At 56.3% G+C, this 21,635-nt stretch overlaps 6 protein-coding genes across 6 annotated transcripts; 3 read left to right on the forward strand and 3 right to left on the reverse strand.

Moving 5' to 3' along the window:
- Positions 1 to 93: 93 nt before the first annotated feature.
- B0T26DRAFT_638247 (major facilitator superfamily domain-containing protein) lies at positions 94 to 1,856 on the reverse strand (the record flags this gene model as incomplete). The annotated part of the gene is made up of 3 exons (XM_060437017.1): positions 94 to 1,303; positions 1,365 to 1,467; positions 1,532 to 1,856. 3 exons carry the CDS (start codon positions 1,854 to 1,856, stop codon positions 94 to 96), a joined length of 1,638 nt encoding a protein of 545 aa, XP_060301327.1.
- A 1,437-nt stretch (positions 1,857 to 3,293) lies between these two features.
- Positions 3,294 to 4,386, forward strand: B0T26DRAFT_738805 (Alpha/Beta hydrolase protein; the record flags this gene model as incomplete). Its single annotated transcript, XM_060443634.1, has 4 exons — positions 3,294 to 3,317; positions 3,583 to 4,024; positions 4,069 to 4,176; positions 4,214 to 4,386. The coding sequence occupies 4 exons, from the start codon at positions 3,294 to 3,296 to the stop codon at positions 4,384 to 4,386; spliced, it is 747 nt and encodes a 248-aa protein (XP_060301328.1).
- An 818-nt stretch (positions 4,387 to 5,204) lies between these two features.
- Positions 5,205 to 6,560, forward strand: B0T26DRAFT_748690 (glutamate-5-semialdehyde dehydrogenase; the record flags this gene model as incomplete). Its single annotated transcript, XM_060444994.1, has 1 exon — positions 5,205 to 6,560. One exon carries the CDS (start codon positions 5,205 to 5,207, stop codon positions 6,558 to 6,560), a length of 1,356 nt encoding a protein of 451 aa, XP_060301329.1.
- A 2,464-nt stretch (positions 6,561 to 9,024) lies between these two features.
- B0T26DRAFT_601850 (uncharacterized protein) lies at positions 9,025 to 11,196 on the reverse strand (the record flags this gene model as incomplete). The annotated part of the gene is made up of 1 exon (XM_060435751.1): positions 9,025 to 11,196. A coding segment is annotated over one exon (2,172 nt), but the record flags the coding sequence as incomplete, so codon positions are not given.
- Positions 11,197 to 12,980: 1,784 nt separating this feature from the next.
- B0T26DRAFT_638966 (uncharacterized protein) lies at positions 12,981 to 14,990 on the reverse strand (the record flags this gene model as incomplete). The annotated part of the gene is made up of 3 exons (XM_060437093.1): positions 12,981 to 14,319; positions 14,379 to 14,511; positions 14,567 to 14,990. 3 exons carry the CDS (start codon positions 14,988 to 14,990, stop codon positions 12,981 to 12,983), a joined length of 1,896 nt encoding a protein of 631 aa, XP_060301331.1.
- Positions 14,991 to 15,096: 106 nt separating this feature from the next.
- On the forward strand, positions 15,097 to 16,207 carry B0T26DRAFT_173016 (uncharacterized protein). The gene has a single exon (XM_060433573.1). It carries the CDS (start codon positions 15,204 to 15,206, stop codon positions 16,026 to 16,028), a length of 825 nt encoding a protein of 274 aa, XP_060301332.1. The 5' UTR covers positions 15,097 to 15,203; the 3' UTR covers positions 16,029 to 16,207.
- Positions 16,208 to 21,635: the final 5,428 nt, after the last annotated feature.

Here is a 21,635-nt window from a genome sequence, read left to right on the forward strand (position 1 = left end):
AACGTGACGCTATATTCATCTATTTATGTAGATCAGTTGGTATATCTATGTATGAACAAAACGGGCTGTCTAGTTCAAAACAAGCGACCGAGATCAGCGGTTCTTTGCTGGAACGCCTTGATCCATCTTCACCCTCCAAGCAGGGCCGCGCTTCCGGAGGGCCCATATAGCCAGGTTTCCCGTGGTCCAGGCCAACAGTCCAATCATAGTACACAGCCAGCCGTTGCCCATTGCATTGATAAGGGGTTGAGCGATGATGCCGCCGACGCACGAGAAGATGTTGCGGACAAAGTTGTTTACGGCAACGCCGCTGCTGCTGCGCTGCGGCATGAATTCGGTCAACATGGTAGTACAGGCGCCAAATACGAGCATGCTACCACAGCCAAAGAAAAAGTTTGCGATGCAAGGCACTATCCACGGCAGGCCGCGTTCAGCGCTCCACCCGTACCAGATCAGGGCGCCAGGGTACATTGTCGCGGCCAGCCACATGTTCTCGCGCATGCGGTCCTCGGGCAAGAAGATCAGCTTGCCCTCGCCATCGTACCGGTTGGCCTTTTTCGCCTCGCGCGCCATGATGTAGTCGATCCAGCGCCCGCCAATGACCGACGCGACCACGTAGCCCAGCGACGGCGGGAGGTACAGCAGACCCACGATGATGGTCGAGAAGTCGTAGGGCGGCTTATCAAAGCTAGACGAGATGGAGATGTTCAAGACGAAGAGGGAGCAAAAGCAAATCGAGGCCGAGTAGACCGTTATCAACACGGCCGGATATCTCAGGTAGACGAGCACCTGGAGCGGATCGACAAAGAAGCGCCTGAAGGCGGCACCTGCCTTCTTGACAGGCTGGGCCGTCGTCACCCGCTGGAGCTGGGATAAGGGGGGAGCGGCAGCGTTTGGGCTAGGGAGGGGCGAGAGCTTCTTGCGCTTGGCCAGTGTCTCGGGGAGGCAAAAGAAGATCATCGGCACCATGACACCTCCGTAGATGGTGAGGAACCACATGGTGGCTCGCCAGCTGAAGGCCTGAGTCAAGGCTCCGCCAATGATAGGAGCTAAAAGAGGCCCGGTCAGGGGGCCAAGATAGAAAATGCCCATGGCCTTGCCGCGCTCTGCTGGCATCCAGATATCGGCAATAGTGCCAGCTCCAACGGCCTGGACAGATGCCGAGGCCCCGCCGCCAAGGATGCGCATGATGATGAGCATAGAGATGTTGACGCTGATTGCGCTCAGGACGGAGAAGACGACAAAGAGCGAGAACGAGACAAGGTAGATGGTCCTCCGCCCTAGCGTCTCGGAGAAGGAAGACCTGAGGATGGTCAGCCCATGTGTTCTGGACGGAAAGAGAGAGAAGGCAAAACTGAACTCACCACCACAGCGGAAATATGGACATTGCCAGCATGTACATGGCCACGGTCAGGTTGGTAATGGTTGTCGTTGTGTTCAGATCGACAGCCATCTGAGGAAGCGCAGCTTCACGTCGTTTTGTTAGCTCAGCCCAGAGACAGTACCAAGAAGGAAAAACGCTGAAACTCACGGTAGAATATGCCAGAGCCCATGGGAGCAGCGGCGGCTGCTAGGGCAATGACGGCGGTGATGGCCCATTTTGTGCCGTTGGTGTAGTCATAGGGGGACTCAATCTCGGGGATGATGGCGAAACGGCCAAAGAGACCCCGGCGCTTTGCCCGCGGGACGACCCGAGAAGTGTTGGCAAAGCTCGTGGTGCGTTGCCGCTGCGCTTGGCTAGCCCTGTCGTTATCCGGGACGGAGTCTTCATCCTCATTGCCGCTCTCTTCAGACGGCGATACCACACCATCATTGCCGTGGGTTTCGTGATGTGACGACGCGAACTTTTCGGCCATGGGGTCGTCCTGGACCCGGACCTGGCCTGACTCTTGATCGCCACCAGCCATGTCTTGGAGGTCACTATGCTGCGACTTTGGAGGTTAGGTGATGGTGGTGGCACGCAGTTATGAGGCTGGAATTTTCAACGCAACCATGGGAGGCGGCGTGCGTGCCAAGGTTGGTTGTATAAACAAGTACAGATGAAGGTAGTATTCCGAGCCAGCTAGCTAGAGCTAGGTAAGGTTGGCAATATAAGGTAGAGAAGGTAAAGTAGACTGGGAGCTGCCTCAGCCCTAAAGGCGGCGAACGCACTAGCAGTAGAGAAGGAACACAAGAAGGGGGATGGTGAAGGTTGAGAGAGGAAAACATGTCGGAGACGACTCGGGATTGGAAATCAAGAGCATTAAGACCAAAAGAGCATAGGACACGAGCCCGGAGTGGACACGGGAGCAACCCGTCTCTCTCCATCTCTATGTCCCTCGCTCGCCCTGTGAGTTCGTTTCGGGCGGAACAAGGTTAAGGTAGGTCTGGGGGATGAAAGGCAAGGCCGGCTCGACGTTACAACACTACCCACCCTAGAACCGGTGGGGGAAGGAGCCAGCCGGTTGCCCCCATGGCGGGGGAAATGGATATACACAGTATTTCCTGGTGGGGCCTTCCGCGTGAGGAAACAAGCTTTGGTTCCGCATGCAAAGAATATGCATTGTATATTTGGAGACCAGGAAGAGAGGGGGAGATGGACGGGGGGTTGTGGAGGAGGTCTAGGGTCGTTGCTGTCGCTGTCGCTATTGATGCGTGCTGCACCGGAACGAGAAAAGGAAGGAGACGACAAGGAGGTCTGACCCCCGGAGAGCGAAACGGTCGTGACAGCGCAGCGGGCCCGGCTATTCGGCAGTTCGCCATGGCTTGCACACAGCGCGTCATCCCTGATCCGAACGTAGCTCGTTGCGCTACTCCATACGTGGACTCAGTATCTTGCTAGTCCACGGCTACATGGAGCCGGCTAGCACCTCCTCGACTTCCGACCTTCACGTTCCCCGCCTTCCGGTAGGCTGCATGGCTCGGGCCCGCTCCGGCAGCCAGGCCAGGTCCTCGTGGAAACCTCGGTTACCCTTGGTCGGGGGGTGGTCGTCGATATATTTGATCTCGTGTTTTAGCCTTGCCAAGATCACACAATCACCACGATTTTCGGGACGGTCTTGCTTGCGGCCAAGCACATAACACCGCTTACGCCGCTTTCTCGGGTTATCGAGTAGTTCCCCAATTGGCATCCGTAAGCATCATAAGGCTCGGCTCGTGACCTACAACCTCGTCGGATCTCGATTTTGATCTCGACTTACCTGGTACTCCAAGTACTCCAAACCACCAGCTCCCGTCTACATCGAGATTCCCATCTACTTAAGGTCGCATCCCTTGGATCTGCCGTGCTTGTCATAGTGTCAAGAACCAACAAAATGGATATTATGAACATGTTCTTCGTTTCTCCGCATTGGGGCCCTATTTACTCTTAGAGTTTTTCCTTTCTCTGAATCCATGGAAGTTCAATGGCCTAGTATGTATTCGCATCCTGCTTAAAGTCCACACAGACGATTGCGACAACAAACAGTCCTGAGCGTGGGAACAAGGCCCGTTTCCAGAACATCACGTCGCCCAATGATATTCTCGCTGCTTCTCACCTACTTCACCGTCCGATTCGTCGGCGCATTTTCAATAGATCAGCACCAGCATACTAACACTATCAAGACGGGAGATGGCGTCCGCCTAAGGTATAACCAGACGGGGCCGAGAAACGGCCAGCAGCTACTCTTCGTCACGGGATGGCGCCAGGCCGCAGTGGAATGGCGCAAGCAAGTGGAATGCTTCTCTTCGGTCGGCTTCCGGGTCACCACGTTCGACATGCGCTGCCATGGCGAGTCCGACGAGCCCGGTTTTGGCTACCGCGTCAGCCGCTTCGCCGCCGACCTGAACGATGTCCTGACCCAACTCGACGCCAGGGACGTGACCGTCATTGGACACTCCATGGCAGTCACGTGGGCGTGGTGGGACCAGTATCCCGACGCCCGCAAGCGCGTTGCCATACTCGTCTTGGTCGATCAGACGGCCGACATTTTCAGAGACTCGAGCTGGACCGACGCGCAAGCAGCTCTGATCTCGGCCATCTTCACCCCCACGCAGTCTATGACTTGTACGCCGACATACTAGCAGGTCAGCTCGAACCGCTCGCAAGAGGCATGTTTACCTCATCCGTTTCGGAAAGCAACTTCGAATGGGTCTTGTCGCAGAACAAGAAGACGAGCGTCGTAAACGCAGCCGCTCTGTTACTCGATCATTCATTCTGTACTCCCGCGCATCACTGTCCCGAATTTGGTCCTAGCGGGAGAAGTGAGCGTCTTTCCGCATGCTGGAATTGAGTGGATTGCAACACAGATCCCGGGCGCCCGGAACTATACCTTCACGGCTGCCGAGAAGGGCAGCCACTTTGTGTTTTGGGAGAATCCTGAGAGGTTCAACTATGTGCTTCTGGATTTTCTTAAAGCTAGACGCTGAACAAGGCAAGGCAGCGCTGCCCATTTCGGAAAGGGGACCTCCACCCCGAACCCAAGGCAACTGTATCTATGCGTATCTATGGAGAACCTTGGTAAGCTAAACACTGGTTGGTATTCTTGCACGACCTATCACAACACAGGCGATTTAGCTAGTAAGCGGGCAGTATAACCTTGCCTATATTCGTAGAATCTAAAGCTAAGGAAATGAGAAGAAAAGAGAAGGAAGCTATCTCAGGGATGGGGAAATAGGCTGTGATGCGAAGTGAAGCGAAGTTTACAAAGTACAGTATCCGACGCAGATCTTAAAACACCTGTTGTTGAAACCCCTAGGTACGTGGAAAGTAGCCCGGTGTTACAGCGCTTTGAGATGCAACAAAAAGGGGGAAGTTGTGGCCCGCTTGTTATCCCTCTCAAACCATGAAATTACATTTCCAGGAAGAGGCTGAGATGGGGAAAGACTCGGGCAAGGGACGAGAGTGGGAGAGATGGAATGGAACTCGGGGTAGAATCGACATTGACACATTTGGAGCTTAAGGCTGTTTGACTCACACTCAGACCAACACCCCCCACACCACTATCATTCGCCACCCCACTTTTTGATCTTGAAGGGTGAGAGGAAGGGACGACGGCGAACTGCGCAACACACTCTGGCAAGAACAACTCACAGCGACGACCTGGTACTTACTCGGGTATTACGTACAAAGCTGCTGCACTAGGAAAGAAGGACCATAGGAGAACAGCCCGTGCGACCTAGATCTTGCACCCTGCCTTGATTCGGTTTCAGAAAGAGAGAGGGACAGGGCAGACAGACCCCGAGAAATGTCGCTCACCAATGCGTCGCCCTCGGAGGCGGCCATGGCGGCCAGGTCGGCCTCGCACGTCCTAGCCACGCTGCCGGCATCGGCACGCAACGACGCCCTGACGGCCATGCACGCCGGACTGGTGGCCGCCCGCGACGACATCCTCGCCGCCAACGCCCGCGATCTGGAGCTGGCCCGAGCCGCCGCCGCCGATGGCCGCCTGAGCCAGAGCCTCGTCTCGCGCCTCGACCTAGGCAAGAAGGGCAAGTGGGACGAGATGCTGCGGGGCATCCTCGACGTGCGCGGCCTCGACGACCCTGTCGGCCGCGTCACCCTGCGCACCCGCCTCGACGACGGCCTCAATCTCGAACGCGTGACGTGCCCCATCGGCGTGCTGCTCATCATCTTCGAGGCCCGCCCCGAGGTCATCGCCAACATCGCCGCCCTGGCCGTCAAGTCGGGCAACGCCGCCATCCTCAAGGGCGGCAAGGAGTCAACCGAGTCCTTCGTCGCCATATCGCGCGCCATCTCGGCCGCCCTCGAGCGCACCCGCGTCCCCAACGCCGCCATCCAGCTCGTCACCACCCGTGACGCCATCCCCCAGCTGCTCGCCCAGGAACGCCACATCGACCTCGTCATCCCTCGCGGGTCCAACGAGCTGGTGCGCTACATCAAGGGCAACACCCGCATCCCCGTTCTCGGCCACGCAGACGGCCTCTGCTCCATCTACCTCGACGAAACTGCCGACCCCGAGAAGGCCGCTGACGTCGTCGTCGACGCAAAGACAAGCTACCCAGCCGCCTGCAACAGCCTAGAGACACTGCTGGTGCAGGAGAGCGCTCTCTCTACCGTCTTCCCGCGGTTAGCGGCCGCCCTAGCTAGCAAGGGTGTCGAGCTCCGGTGTGACGCCAAGAGCAAAGCCGCGGCCCTGTCGGCTGTCGGCGACGTGGCTGGCGCTAAGGTGGTTGACGCTGCTGAGGCCGACTACGACACCGAGTTTCTCGCTCTCGTCCTGGCCGTCAAGACGGTCGCCGACGCGGACGAGGCGGTGGCCCACATCAACGAGCACGGCTCACATCACACGGACGCCATCCTCACCGAGTCGTCCGAGCTTGCCGAGCGCTTCATGTCCGCCGTCGACTCGTCGGGCGTCTACTGGAACGCGTCGACGCGCTTCGCCGACGGCATGCGCTATGGCTTCGGCACCGAGGTTGGCATCAGCACCAACAAGATTCACTCGCGCGGCCCCGTCGGTCTTGAGGGTCTGATGATCTACAAGTACAAGCTCCGCGGCGCTGGCCACGTCACAGCTGTCTACGGCGAGGGCGAGGGCCAACGCCGCTTCAAGCACGAGAGCCTGCCTCTGGAGCAGTGAGACAGAAAGACGTCTAACAGAGTTCTTGAGACTATGATTGCTCCGTGCATGATGTGCGTGCCGGACTTTCGTAAAGCAGAGGAAATCAGACGAGCATTTAAAAGGGGGCCATGATATCTCCGCGGATTTGGTGTTATGAGAGTAGAAAAAAGCGAGCTTTGAATTTGGATATATGTGTATTTAACGGCTGGTTCTCTTCCCTGCCACTGTAGGCGATGAATCGATGAATCGAATATGAAGAAAGAAGATACCGTCTTGTCAAATATGACTGAAAAGAAAACGGCAAGCAAAGGGGCGTAGCCACCTCCGCTGTCCACCTCGTCTTACACCCACGAAACACAAACAAATGATAAAGGGGCGGCGTGGACATGACCGGAACAACCCGTTAAGGATGCAGGCAGACCCTAAACCAGCCATTGGATCCATGTTTAGTGTACCTATACTGCACCGCCGTCTTTAAAGCCTGCATGCGACCAACTCCCACCCGCTGTCCCTTCCCTCGGAACAACCGCAGCAGCCACTCCAAAGGCTGTACACATCATAGCTATGGCATCTCCTTCAATCAGTGCAGATCAGACAAACAAGTCGGGGCCTGGACCATCTCAGGCCATGCCAGTGTAGTCCCGTCAAGGAGGAGGTTGTCAAGTCACGTCATTTCATGCCACGTCATGTAAAATACACTACCTGGCTGGCAAGTCAAGTCAAGTCATGAAGGGCAGTTGAATGGGGGTTCTTTCTTCTTTTGTGTTGTCTCCGGCGGCCCTCCGGGGGCGCCTGGGGCGGACTGCTCGCTGCGCTCGAAAGGCGTTCTTCCTTTCTTTTCTTCCTTCCTTTCCCCTTGTTAAAGTCTCGGGAGGAACTTTTCTCGTGATTTGAGTTGTAAAACTGACCGATTAGTCCCCAGCCGAGAAACCTTTCGAGTTAGAAGTGTACATAGTTGAGAGAAGAAAGCTGAGATGAACAGAGCCGCTGAAGCCACTGTCAGCGAGCTTGCAAGCCGAATGGTAGTGTAGGTGGTGGAGAGAGGGAAAGAGAGGTAGGTAGGAGGTATGGTACGTGAAAGCCAAGTGTGTAGGTGCTGTACCTACCGTAGATAGATATGTAGATAGATACGACCGTCCACCCCCTTCACGTCACCTCCACATCACCATCACATTAGGGATAGAGAAAGAATGGAAAGAAAAGGACATGAGATAAATAAATTCATCAATCAATCCAACATGCAATTCGTTTACCCTGTTCTCTCTCTCTCCAAGGGGGAGGGGGGCAAGTCTAAGCGGTCTAATCTGTTCGTCCGTCTGTCCGTCCGTCTGTCCGTCCGTCCGTCTGTCCGTCCGTCCGTCTGTCCGTCCGTCCGTCTGATTGCCTGTCTGTGTTTCTGTGTTTCTGTCTCCATACTTTCTTTCCTTCGTCTCTCTCTTGCTTGGTACCTAGGTAGGTAATCAAAGCAAAAAAAGGCAAGTTCAGAAAGAAGGAAGAACGAAGAAGGGAGGGGAACTAGAGCCAGAGCCAAACAAAACGACCACGACAGCGACGACAAACGCCAGCCACAACAGACAAGACAAGAGAGAAGGGACAAAATCCACCACACCACATCACACCCCTACCCCTATACATCCGTCCGACTGTCTGTCTGTCCACTGCCCGTCAATTCGTAAGAACCACGACAAGAACAACTACCCCTACCAATCAAACTATTGGCTAGTCGTGACACCCGCCCCCCATACCCCCAGCACATACATAAATAATTGAAAAAAAGACACCGAATATCAAGCCAAGCCGAACCAGCCCGAACCAAACCAAAAAGGGGTGAGGAGGGTGTCGGAGAGACATGGCCCCTCACCAAGAAGAAGAAACATACAATAGTTTTATAGAAAGAAAAGAAAAGAAAAGAATGAAGTTTAAAGGGTAAAGGTGCCAGAGCAAGAGCAAAAGCAAAAGCAACCTCTCAGTCGCCGCCGCCGCCTCCGCCTCCGCCCGCACCGCCCCGCGGGCCTCTGTAGCTGCCCATGCGCTCGATAGAGTTCATGATGCCACTGCGCATGGCGAGGCCGCTGCCGGGGCGGGCGCCTGCTCCGGCGCCGGCTCCGTTGCTTGCGTTCTGCGCGACGTTGCTCCTGGCGCGCTCGTGGTGCGAGAACCTGCCGATCTTGCTCTCGACCTTGACGCCCGTGGTGCCGGGGGCTCTGAGGCCCGACGAAGCGCCGCTAGCGCCGCCGGCCGGCCGGCCGCTGATGCTTCCCCTGAATAGGTTGTTGCTGCCGGTGCCGTTATGAATGCTGCCGAGGCTGATGTTCTCCGACTGGTGGTGCGTGGACCGCGCCGTCAGCGGCGTGTTGCGTACCGATGGCGGGGCGTTGCTGAACGACGAGCGGGCGGGTGTCCTAGACCCGCCGCTGGCGAGCATGCTGTTGCGGCGGTTGACGCCATTACCGGTACTACTATTAATGTTATTGGTGCTGCTGTTGCTCTCTGTGGGTGCGGGTGTCGGCGGTGCAGGCGCGGGTGGCGGTGGTGTTGGCGCTACAAAGCTCTGCTGCATGTTCATCATCTCCTCGGCGAGCTGGACGAGCTCGCCCTTCTCGACGCGCTCCTGCTCAAGCAGGACGCGGAGCTCGGCGTTGTCAGCTTGGATCGTCTTGACGACGGCCTCGAGCTTGTCGACCTCGGCCTCGCGCTCCCTGATCTGGGCCGCGCTGCGGGCCTTGTCTGCCTTGCGCTCATCCTCGAGCTCCGTGATGCGGGCTGGGTCGACGCGAGTCAGAGTGGCGTCACGGCCCATGCGCATCTCGTCGTTTTCGAGCGACAGCTCGTCCACCTGCGCCTGAAGCTCGCGCACCTTCTTGTCCCAGCGGTTCTCGTAGCTCTTTTTGAGGGCCGCTACCTTGGTCTCGTGCTTGCTCTTGTACAAGGCGTGGAGCTCACGGGCGACGCGCTCGACTGCCATTTCGACTTCCTTGTTAGAGGCGCCGGCAGCTCCCAGCGAGCTTCTGTTGGCGTTAGAGCTCTTGTCTGACGAGTCCGACGCCGCCGCCGCCGCCTCTGCGCTGGCCTTGCCGGCCCGCATGCCCGCCATCTTGCTCTCGGCGTCTTGGGCCATCATCTCGGCGGCCTCGCGGCGCTTCTCGGCCTCGTCGAGCTTAAATTCGAGCTCCTCACGCTCGCGCCGGCCCAGCACAATCTCTTCCTTGACCTTGCGCAGTACCGTCTCCATCTCGCGCCCGCGCTTCTCCCAGCTGTCCCGGTCTGCCGTCAGCGATTCTTGGAGGCCTTGCACTTCGCGCAGCTGCTCCAGGCACTCGCCTACGCGCTTCTCGGCATCGCCAACAGCCGTCTTGAGAGAGTTGACCTCGGCCTCCTTGCCGCTTAGCGACGCCTTGAGGCTGCTGATCTCGGATAGAAACCCTGACTTGAGCGACTCGAGCTCGCGCGGCGTGATAGTGGGCAGGCTGCGTGGCGTCGGCATGGGCGGGATATCAAAGTCGAGGAGGTTGAAGCTGTTCGTATTTGTGCGCTGTGGTGTTGCCGCAACGTGGGGTGTGGTCTTTGACGACGGGAAGCGGCCTTCGCGCCGCGAGGGAGATATCTGGGGCGGGAAGCCGCCGTAGCGAAACTGCTCGGTAAAGTCCATCAGGTTCGTCGTGTTGCCGGCTTCGTATGGCGGCGGTGGCGCTCCGGCAGACCGGTCTGGCAAGGGTCCGCTGGTGCGTGGAGTCCTCACCGACGACACGGGGGTCTCGCCTATTGCGGCGCGCGGTGTGTTTGTGGCGGCGAGCATGGCGAGTTTGGCCGGGCTCATGTTGCGCATCTGGGTCAGCATGGTCATATTGGGAACGGCCGAGAAGGTGCTAAAAGTGCTCATCATTGTGTCGTCAATGCCGCCAGGCTCGTCGTCATAGGCGGAATCGTCATGGTGCTGGCTGTCAAATTGCTGCTCCCCACGCCCACCCGTCAAGATGGTATCGTCGGCGTAGGCATTGGCTGCCGGGTCGGCTTCATTGGCACCGACAGGTTCTGTGTCGAGCAGGCTAGATTCGTCTTCAAATATCTCGATAGCGCGCTTCAGCCCGTTGTTCTCGCGCAAGGCTTCGTGGAGGCTTATCTTACGCTCGTCCCCGGGGGGTGGGGTCTCGTGGACCACCGGCGGCGGGCTGACCTTGACAGGGAACCGCTTGATCGGGGCCGACATTTTGCGGGGGCTCAGCAACGGCAGCGGCGGGGGTGGCATGGACTTTGCGGGCGACAACATGTCGCCGTCCTCGGTATCTGGTATTGATTGACGTGTTTGCGGCTGTTGTTGTGGCTCTGGCGGCGGTGGTGATTGTTGTTGTTGTTGTGACTGGTGCAGCGGCTGGGGCTGTTGTTGGAGTATCTTCAGGGGCGACAGCTCGCTGCCCGAGATAACACGAGAGGCCGGACGGAGGGCCTTGGGGGGCGAGGGGCCCCGCGGCGAGGGGATGTCATCTCTGACTTGCGACATGAAGGGAGAGCTGTCGCCTTCGTCGTTTTCGGCGTTGTCGGGGAGGGCATGCGTCGTGGTGTGGGAGCGGGCGTAGACGTCGTAGCGAGAGGTCACTGAGGGCGGTGTAGAGAAATTGAGGACGGCACTCGGCGTTGGCGATAGCGGCGCCGCCATTGTCTTTCAATAGGGGCCACACCACCAAATATTCACTTCGCCCGTCAGTCGCGCACCCTTGCCGGTCTTGCTCGTCTTGCGTCGGGGTATGCGTGCGAGTTGCAATGTGCCTGATTGCTGTCGCCAAAAAGGGTGGTGTGTGGTGTGTGGTGCTTTGTATTGTTAGTGGTGTAGTGCAGTGAGTGCTGTGATTAGTGGACGGAGAGGGTAGTGGGCGGTGCGAGCTTGGTTATTTGGGCCGACTGCCGCGTCGAGCTCGGACCCAGGTGCAGTGGCAGCGCAATAAGGTCTCTGGCGGCGTGCATTGAGCAATTCCGCGCTTGCTGTTTACGGCTCTGGCCGGGCAACCAAACCGCACCGCACGTGACCTCGTCCCCCTTACTCCTGCCCCCTTTAACCTCCAGTCTGTTAATCTCTTTCCGCCAGAGTCTCAATGCTCAAGCTACCTCCCGAGCTTACATGTTGAAGCAATCAGCCGGCGAACCATGGTTATCCCTAATGACGAGATCCACGACCTGGCGGCTTAAGGTAGGGAGAATTAGTTCCGAACAAAAAGTTTAATTATCAGTCCGCCCATTTCTGTACCTGGTACCTTAGGTAATTACCTCAAGGTACTGAACACCGGTGTTTCACCTTGACCAGGCATCTCGACCCGCAACGGCCGCTAAGAGACTGGAAACCCCCTGCAGCTCCTAATATGCTCCCATACAGAGCTGTGTACTAAAGACTAAAGGTGTCAACTACCTGATATGCACATGTTACAGCTTTTATGTGCATCAAGTTAGATCTCGACGAGATCCTAGCCAGCTTCTCACACCAAACTCAACAACTCCTCACGTATTTATCAGGGGCAACCATCCACCCAGGCTCCGAAGGCAATAATAACTCGGTTCAAATTTGCAGATTATGCTGGTAGATCAGGCTTCATTGGCAATTGATAAAAGTCTAGCTTCAGCCATCCCCTGTACCCAAGATGTTGAGGATGCTCTTTTGAGATTCCATCATAATTCGTTTCGTGATTGGAAGAAAACGTTTCCATAGCATCCACACCCCCCTCAGCTTTTTTTCAGAAGAAATAAAAACAGGCGGTCGTAAGCGTCATTAGCTAGGAAAGATAAGAAGAAAAAATAGGATATGCTTTTGTCCAGGGATCTCTCCCCGCGGCTAGCACCCCGCCATGTTGGATGCCCATGGCATGCGACATGCAACGGGGGTAAACACAAATGACACGACTGTCGTTCATCCAAGAGCGTGGTGTGTTGGAGGTGCAGTGGGGGGTGCAGTTTCGTGCAGTCGTCCACATGGCCCTCTCCTCGCCTAGAATCGTTACAGGCGTCTTCTCCGGCCACATGGTGGCCCGTCGACGTCGTCTGTCGTCTCTGTCGCCTCACCAGCCCGCGACAAGACCGCGTCGACCAACTAGTTGGTGCTCTTTAGTGATTAAGGTCCAACCCATGCAAACCATGAATCATCAGCCATTTACACCCATATCAGGACATCGAACAACAAAGAAGAAGTCGTAGCTCGTGAGCCTGTCCTGAACAAGGGCCGGAATGTCGTCTTGAACGAATACAAAGAGAATAACGGAGGAAAAAACGAGGCCAATGAACGAGTGGAGTCACGGCGCGGTGAAATAAACGACTCCGACCCTCAACAGCGCGATTCTTGACATCTGATCCATCATTTCTTTGGATCCAGGAAGCCGCAACGCCATTCGTTAAGTTGACGGAACACAAAAGAAAGATGATAAAAAAAGTTTGCTGGTCCGGCCACTGCGTATCTCATCATCTGCGTCGTTGCGCCGAGATGGGAGGCGCCGGTTGTGCCATTGGCGAGTTATACGTGGGCGAAGGCATGGAGCCGTCCAACATGGTCTTCCGACGCTTCGGGTCCAGGCCCATTGAAGCTCCGCCGCTCGACGGTCTGTCGTCCTCATCGTCCCGGCCACGCTTCATGCCCGAGCTGCCGTTCATGACAGGCGGTTGCGACGCATATCCGTTCTGCATCGAACTTCCCATATCACCCTGGCTGGCGTAGACGTCGCTTCCAGACGTGCCGTTAGACGACCCTCGGTCGTTGCTCATGACGCTATAAAGATTGCTCGAGGGTTGCCCGACGCGGGGGGGCGTGTGGTAACCCTGTTGCCCATAGTACGACTGGGGGGGTGCGGCCGTTCTGGGGGTAGCCCGCCCAGAGCCGGCTTGATGGGGAGAGCCAGAAATCTCGGGCGACAGATGGGCATGGTCGTTCGGTAATGAACTCACGGGGGGAGCGCTATAGTTATACGATCCACGATTTGCGTCATAGCCGCTGTCGTGCGTGTACTCGGCGTCGTGGTCATGTTCGGCCTCATCCTCGGGACCCGCGTGAGAAGATTCACCTTGATGACTTGCGTGCATCATGCCATTTGATGGCTTGCTCTCCGACTGCTCGCCGCCGGGACCCGAAGACCTGTTTGACGGTGGGCCCATCTCATTCTTGACATAATTGCCCTGTCCGTATATCGACCGGTCTTGGGGGTTGGAATTAGAGGGCGGATAGGGGGACTGCTGCGACGAAGGGGCCTGGTACATTGGCTGCCGCGAGCTGTCGTAGGGCTGGCTGACGGGCGGGTAGTTCTGCATACTTTGGATGCTCGAACCGGGTGGCGTGGTCGCCGGCGTATTGGGCAAAGAGCGCGCATTGCTTAGCCCGGTATCAATGGACATGGGATTAGCTCCCTGGCCATTATTGATGCCTTGCTGGGACCATTGGAAATTGTCAGAAGCACCCATGTTGCCCATCACACTTGAGGCACTAGTCGGCGGTGTGGGGAAGGTATGAGCTCGGTCTAGGTTAGGACGGCTCATTCCATGAGACGGAAGCTGAGGCTGCGGTCCAGGGAGCGCCATCGAATGGTGATGATGCTGCTGGATGGAAGGCAATCCCGGCTGTGGCGGGCCACCTCGCATCTGATTTTGGTCCTGCTTCCGCCGTTCTGCCGCGGCAGCCATGACCTGGCTGGTGCGGTTATGGTTCGTGGGGTGATACAGAAGAGAACCAATGTTGTGGACAAAGAGAGGATATAGCAGCTCGGTAATCTTCTCCTTGTTCGCAAAGTCCAGCGCTCTGTCAAAGGGGATCCTAGCATGTCTATTAGCGACGCATGCACGTTTCAGATATATAAACAAAACAAAACTTACCAAACACCTTTTAGGTGCATGGGTCCGATCTTCACGACATGTCGGACCTTTTCGCTTTTAAGAATGCCATCCCGACGACCACGGGTCATGCCAGCAACATTTAGAAGCTTGGTGCCGTTGATCATGTGGTTGTCTAGAAAATTGTCAGAAAAAGGACGGAGAAAATACTTGGCACGTCGCAAACTCACCCTCACGACGAGCAACGCATATCCCCCTCGCCTCGACCTGAAAGCACAGGCTTCCCTCGTCTTCCCACAGAGTTGCAGTCACACGCGGCTTCATGCCTGGCGGGACAACCTGACCAGTCGTGTCAAAGCCCTGCTGGTACGAGCTGGGAGCCATGCCGGGCTGGCTGCCTACACCTGGCAGCGGAAGAACCGGCTGCCCAGGACCCATGGAATTAGAGACAGCCGGAGGGCCCGTGGAGGGCGACGCGAGGCCATTGGAGTATCCGTACTGGCCGCCGTATGGGGCGGGAGGATACTGGCTGGGGCCAGGCTGTAATAGCGTGGGCTGCTGGTGGGAGTAGTGGGAAGTGACGGTCTGCGGCGGCGGCGCCGGACCCGTGGACATGTGCGGCTGGTAGTACATTTCCGGTCCTCCTGGGTTCATTGCTGGGTACTGCTCGTATCCTGCGGCGGCTTGGCCCTGTTGGCCAGGTATCGAGCTCCCGGAGGGAAGATTTGGCGAAAGGGGCCCTGGGGTCTTGGGGCCGAGGGACGAAGCTGCGGATGTGAAGGACGACTGGGAGCCGGTATTGGAGCTCGCTGCTGACGATATTGAGCTAACCCGGGGTGACGAACTACTCGAAGAGTATGCCTGTGGATGCTGCGGCAAAGGCAGAGAGGGCAATCTCTCGCTCACATACAACGGACGCTGGGCAGCGTGGGCGTTGTAGTAAGGCACTTCGGTCGGACCCCGGGTTTGCACTTGCGAGATCGACGGGAGATCCAGCTTTTCGGTATTTCCTGGAAACTCCGCAGGTTGAGTTTGCGATTGAAAAGTCGACAGGAGTCACACGCCGTGACTCTGTCGGACAGAAGATTGGGGAGTGCGCTTGGTGAAAAGCACCAGCGCTCTTTTACTCTCCAATTGGGCAGCGCCGAACAGCTGCTTTGGTTTGACTCGGGGCCAATTGGTCGCCCTGAAGCTTCCCAGAAGATTGCCGACGGGGTGAAACGCAGGTATGCGGTCTTTCGACGAGCTGTGGTGCGGAACGAACCTTCTTTTCTTCCCTTGTGCGGTCGGTCTGCTACTCGATCAAGCGGCAACACTGCTGTGGGATGTCATAAAACAAATAGACACAAGAAAAAAGTATTCTGGGGTATCGACAGAGCGCGCCGTGTGCTGTGCCCGAGGGAGTTCCTTGAGAATTTGTGGAGGCGTGACGACGGTGGAGACGCGGCGTCCTCTGTGCGACTGGTGTTGAGGTCGATGCTGCCAAGGGCAGTACAAGAAGAAGCACTGCTGCTGAGGGACGCGTGGAGAGAAATTGTCGATACAAGTCCAATCCCCCTTGCTGAAAAAAACGCCGGCCCAAAAGACACAACTGCCTCGCTTCACTACCTCTTTCTCAGCTCCACTTCTTTCGCCGACACGCGCACACTCTGTCTCTCGATCGTGTCTTCGAGGCTCTGGTCAACCGCATAAACTAGAGATACCGGGTTCAACGGTCTACTACTTATGCAAGTTCCGATTAGCTTCGAACTTCGGCGCGCAGCAAGATAAGACGACCGAGTAAAGCTTGTGGCAACAGCGGAATTTTTTTTACATGCGATCGCATGTTCCTGTGGAGAAGGGCAGAGCGGGGATGGAGGGGGGTGCGTGGCAAGATCAAGTCGTACCTTCCTCGCCTCTCAAACTTTCCTCTGAGAGAAAATTGACGAGGTCGGTGGATCGTGGGTGAGGAGAAAGAAGGAAGAGTGAGGAGAAGAAGGACAGCGGGAGACGGCTTGATTTAGGTGGTAGGCAGAGGTGGTGAGAAGGAAGGAGGCAGGTAGTGTGGCCGATCAGCCAGAGAAAACAGAGGCAGGCCCGGTCTCCCGTTCCGTCCTGGCTGGGTATAGGTACTGGGGGGGGAGGGGAGAAGGGGGGGCTGCCCGCGGTCCACTCTTCAGCCAACCAGTCAAGGGACAGAAAACAGTACCGGAAAGGTCTTAGATTAGAGAGAAAAAAAGAAAGGCACCATACCAGACGAGTAATCCATAGGTTGGGAAGGAAGGAACTCTAGGTCCAAGCAGGGTAGCAGTTTCCGCTTCGCGAAGACACGGACAAGCGAGAATAGAAAAGCGCAAAAATGCACAGAGCCAGGGCCCAAGCTAGGTAAGTTGGGGTTGGGGTTGGGGTTGGGAAAGAGGGAGGGGGTTGCTTGCTCGTTGCTTCTTACCCTCACTTCCTCACCCACTCTCATTGCAGCTCCGACTCTGGCTCTTGGCTTTTTAGTGCCGCCTTCCGCAATCTGGTGGTGGTTCTGGCCCTTGCCACCCGGTGCTGGGCCGGTGCTTGCTGGCTTGCCCTGCCCTGCTCTCTGCTCTTGCTCGCAAAGCTGGCAGCGAGAGAGGCAGAGGCAGAAAGTGGTCCCCCAGACGTGCCAGGATGAGCCCAGGCTAGCAATAGTTAGGGTGGGTTTGTTGTCCGGACCTGGCTTGACCAGGGATCAACTGGCGAGCGAATCTGACTGGAGGGGCTGGGATGTAGAGCCGGGGGGGGCGGGCCCAAGAGAGAGGGTGTGTGCGTAAGTGACCGTGTAAGTAGCCCTGGGTAGTACAGCGACTTGATGGACGCCAGTGGTCGCAGCGCCAGGGAGGCGTGTGGGCAGCTGGCTAGCGGGGGTGCGCCTGCGAGGTCGTACCGGGGAGGGGCCTACCTTAGCTGGAGCGGGGGTTAGACGGGCTTGACGGGGTTGCCTTACGTAGGGGGCAGGGCCTCGACTTTCCAAGCTGTCTGGCCGCCGAAGGGAGGGGGGGTGAGCGATGCAACGGGTTAAGAGTGTATTGGTACGTATTCGTACGGATACTTTGTAGGTACTCATGTATCAAATTCATACAGCAGACGACGGCCTCAGAGGAGCTTCATCAATCAAGGCTTGGCCCGCAAAAAGTTGTGCTGTCTGTCAGTGTGCACCAGCCGTCTAGACACTAGACAGCGAAACCATGTTCCTTGTGAGAGACTCAGATTTCCGAGAGTTATTTTCCTTTTACTCAGTAGCGTGGTCATCAGTCGTGCAGTGTAAAGTAAAGTCACCACCTCGGTAGTCGTCGGTCGGCATCGAACAGTGATGAGAGATGGCGGGGGAATCCGATCCCGGGTGAGGTCACTTCTAGCCAAGTTAATGCCCGAGTGGCCTTGAGTGTTTGGGTGTTAGGCTAGGGGTCGGCTTACACAGCACTAGACTAACTACACCTTGGCTGCCCTGGACCCTTGACACCCGTGCACCTTCATCGAGGCCCGCCAGCACGTCCCGTCCCTCTGTTTCTTTGCCCCGTGCAAGCGCTGAACGGGCCTGGGGAGTCGAGACCTAGGGGCACAGCTATTGGCACAGCGGGCAGTCAGTCCCAGGTCAGGTCCTTTCGGCCCCCTCAAGCGCCCACCACACCCTCTCATTGTGTTCGGTGCAAACGAAACCTGGCGAATTGCCAAAGGATCAGCAACACGGTTCAACTGAGAGATCCAAGAGACTCTAAGAAACGAAACCCCCGACAAGCTTTGTCCTGTGGCGATATCCGGCCTGTTTGCTTTGCCGTCGTTGCGCATATCCTACAAGATGACTTTCCAATTGTGTTATGTTATCTTTTCTTTTTTGGACTTTCGGTTGTGTTCTCGACCTTGGTTAGCTAATAAGTTGGGGACTGAACCGTTGGTGAGCTGACGGCGTCCGACGAAAGCATTAGCCACGGCTGTGCCAGACAAGCTCCAGACAAGCTCCAGACAAGCTTCAACGCCTTCTTGATCCATGACCCACTTGGTAATAAAGTCTTCTAGCGGATCAACTAGAGCTCGTTTATTAGGGCTATGGGTGGATGAATATCCACAGATGTGCTTCTTCAGCGAGTTAAAAAGCATTGTTCCAAAAGACTCTCTACCAGGGAGATTCTCTTATCTTGATTTCGACTTAGCCGTGTATTTGCTGAGTTTGTCCCAAATTCAGAAAGATCCAAAGAGCCTTGAGTCGGCTCAGAAACTGTGCCTTCTCAGGTGGAACCTTGCAGATCCCATCCTACCGAATTAGCTTTCCCCCTCTTCCCTTCTCGTCACGCCGAGCGAGCGAGCAACGCCGTTCGTAGTCTATGAGCTTGTGCCAGGCCGGACTCGTTTCCTCCATTTAGCCTTGTTACTTGTTATTATTAACGTGCGGCGCTAGGGGCGTGACAGATATTCGGAGCACTATGTAGTCTGCTGCTCTTGTTGTTGTACAAGCAACAACAACAAGTGTGAGGTGCGAGATGACGGCGCCGTGTCTCTCGGCTACCACCATCACTCGATCAGAACCTGCCATGGACTGAGTTGTTTGGCAAATCAAGTCAACTCGTCTCCGCGGATGTGCAGGTTAAAAATTTTGCACGAGGTCTCGTCTTGTTGCACAAAGCCGTAGGATACCCCGGGCACTGGATGGCTTGATACGAAGAGGATTGTGTGTCTGTACGGCGCCTTGTGTGACGCAACATCTGTGTCCCAGGGCTACCTGCCTTGGGTAGTGAAGTCTGCACAGTAGTGTCAAGTAAAGGTGGCAATGAACAACGGCCCACGGCCAGTCAGCCAGCGAGCCAGCCAGCCAGCTGGCTACTAACTACCGATGGCCCCCTGAAACTGGCTGCCCGCTATCGGGACGGACAAAATGGGGCACGGCCTCGGCGAGCTCGGGCGCGAAGAATGGCCGCCAGCTTTGCCGCAACATGGGCATGGACATCCGTGCTGCGTGCGTCCGGCTCTCCCAGGTTAATATGGGATGTGGGCGCGCGGAGAAGGTGCGGGAAGGCCCTGCGGCATCTCGAACAAGAAACAAGACAATAAGACGGAGGAGGAGGCGTGTTGGATATGGAGGCGTGTGGTGCCCCCCTTTGCCGCCCCTCCACAAGGTCCAAGCTAAAAATTCGATTCGGGATGGATGTTATCAACCGCCCGCTCAACCGCGAGTATTATTATTGTTATTGTCGACCCGACAGACAGCAGAGCCCGCTTACGGTTCAACAAGACAAGACCAACAAGTTCGGCTCACACATACTCCGTAGTGAGCGCTTTCTTCGCGAATCAGCCGGCGTCGACTGTTGGGAACCGCGCCATTTGGGGCCCATCCGCTGGCGACGAGAGGAACTTTGACCAACAGCCATGGGGGTGTTATCGGTGCAGGCTGTCCCATTTGGGGATAATTGCAACCCATATCCATATCCGCGCGCCAGTCGGTCTTCTTCTGTGGTTGTGGGCCTGGGCGCGGCGCTGGCCCGCGTTGAGATCCGTGCCCCCAAGTCTGGCTCCACTGTAAACCAAACATGGGACTGGTCTGCTGGGTAGATACTGTACGTACTCGGTATGTATCTCACGGTACTGTAATCGAATCCGCCCGCAAACGTACAGCCAGCGCTTGCGCCAATATCCAATTATCCATGGATTGTGTCCAGCCTCGTCGTTCTTGTCGTTGGTAGACTAATAAACCTGGAGACTGAGAAACGCGCTGCCGAGCCCGAAGGGGCGTCGCTCGTCGCGGGTTGCTACCGATCAGCACACTTTGTTGCCATGTCTGCTCGACTTGTTGGCTTCCATTGTGCTTCCATGCTTCGCCCTTGGAAGAAGCCCCATGGAAGCGAGCCCCCCCCCCCCCAAAAGAAACAAGCAACACCGACGTGATGCTGCAGCAATCGAGTGCAGTGGCAGGGCCAGGAATTGAGCCGATTCAGCTCCGAAAAACGCCTCTTGTCTGCCACCTCCTTGCCTGACCAGCCCAGATCTACTCTTTGCGCCGCTTGAGAATGAGATAGCGTCGGCGAATGGGTGCCGCCCGTCTTCCATCTCGCGATTGCCGGGCCATATCACCTGTTTTAATTGTGTCGGGCTGCCTTTGGGGGCGCCTCCGATATGGAAAATTTCAAGTACTGTACTAGCTTTGAGAGCGTCTCCCTCGTCCACCAGGGGCGTGAGTGCAGTGGGACAGGCCTGGCGCGCTTCTCTACACACACCCTGCTGCTAGTTGCATGCAGGGTGCAGATACAGCTCAATATGTACAAGTACTTGCACACACACACTCCCCGCAACTCCCTCTAAGCCGATTTTGGGGGTCGTTCTTCGCATGGCTTTTCTGTTGGCAGCAATTCAAGAGAACCAACAACAACCCCTAGGGAGCAACGGACTAGAATTGTTAGAACTTAAGCCAACATGGAAAACCCGGGCGAGGCCAGAGTCCAGCAGACCTGATGGGATCCTGGAGTGCATGTACAAAGTACCATGTTTCGAGGATGGGATTCAGAACAGCCGACGGCAGCTGCTCGGGCGCCAGGCTTGGGCCCATCCCACGGAAACATTACAGTTTTCTTATTATGCGGTAACTGTGGCCAGGTCTTGCTTGGGTGGGTGGTGCTGGTGCCCGAGCCCGAGCCCGCTTGCTGTCCCGCTTGCACGAGCTTGTGCCATTGGGAATCGGAACCCACTATCACGAGCATGCCGCAACCCACGGACGACTATGCTGTGGTATACCTAACTTACCTACTATCGCACTCTGTTCTTCTCTTTCCGTGTCTGTGGGCGAACGAGCCGTTCGTTAGAAACATGCAAGTTGTTAGCTTCATACCCATTTTATTCTGTCCAGACGGCAGCCAATGCATGCGACGGCGCCGCTCAGTCAGGGTCAGCGTTGTAGATGCAGCCATCACGCATATGCACATGTACGGCGGGGTGGGTGTCTTCGCATGGTGTAAGATGTCTGGCTGCGCTGCGTTTGGCCAGGCTCCTGCGCTATCATCTGAACGTTCGCCGCGAGCGGATCCCTGTGCCTCTTATTAGTACATACCTTCGCAGTGCTGTAAAATCGAGTTTACTTAATTCTGTCTGCAAAGATATGCTCCATAGGTAGGTATAGAGATCTCGTGTAAAAAGATAGGTAGTACAATACCGGCAAAAAGTCAATTGGGATAGGAAAGGGACAGTTTCAACGACTGGAGAAGAATAAACGCAATTAGGAGCTCGGGCCCTGGTGAAACAGACGGACAAAGTAAAAAAAAAATCCCCCAAAATCAAACCCTTAGCGCACGAAACGAATGCTGCCCGTTA

Source organism: Lasiosphaeria miniovina, assembly GCF_030549165.1.
Source record: "Lasiosphaeria miniovina strain SMH2392-1A chromosome Unknown B0T26scaffold_2, whole genome shotgun sequence".
NCBI lineage: Eukaryota > Fungi > Ascomycota > Sordariomycetes > Sordariales > Lasiosphaeriaceae > Lasiosphaeria > Lasiosphaeria miniovina.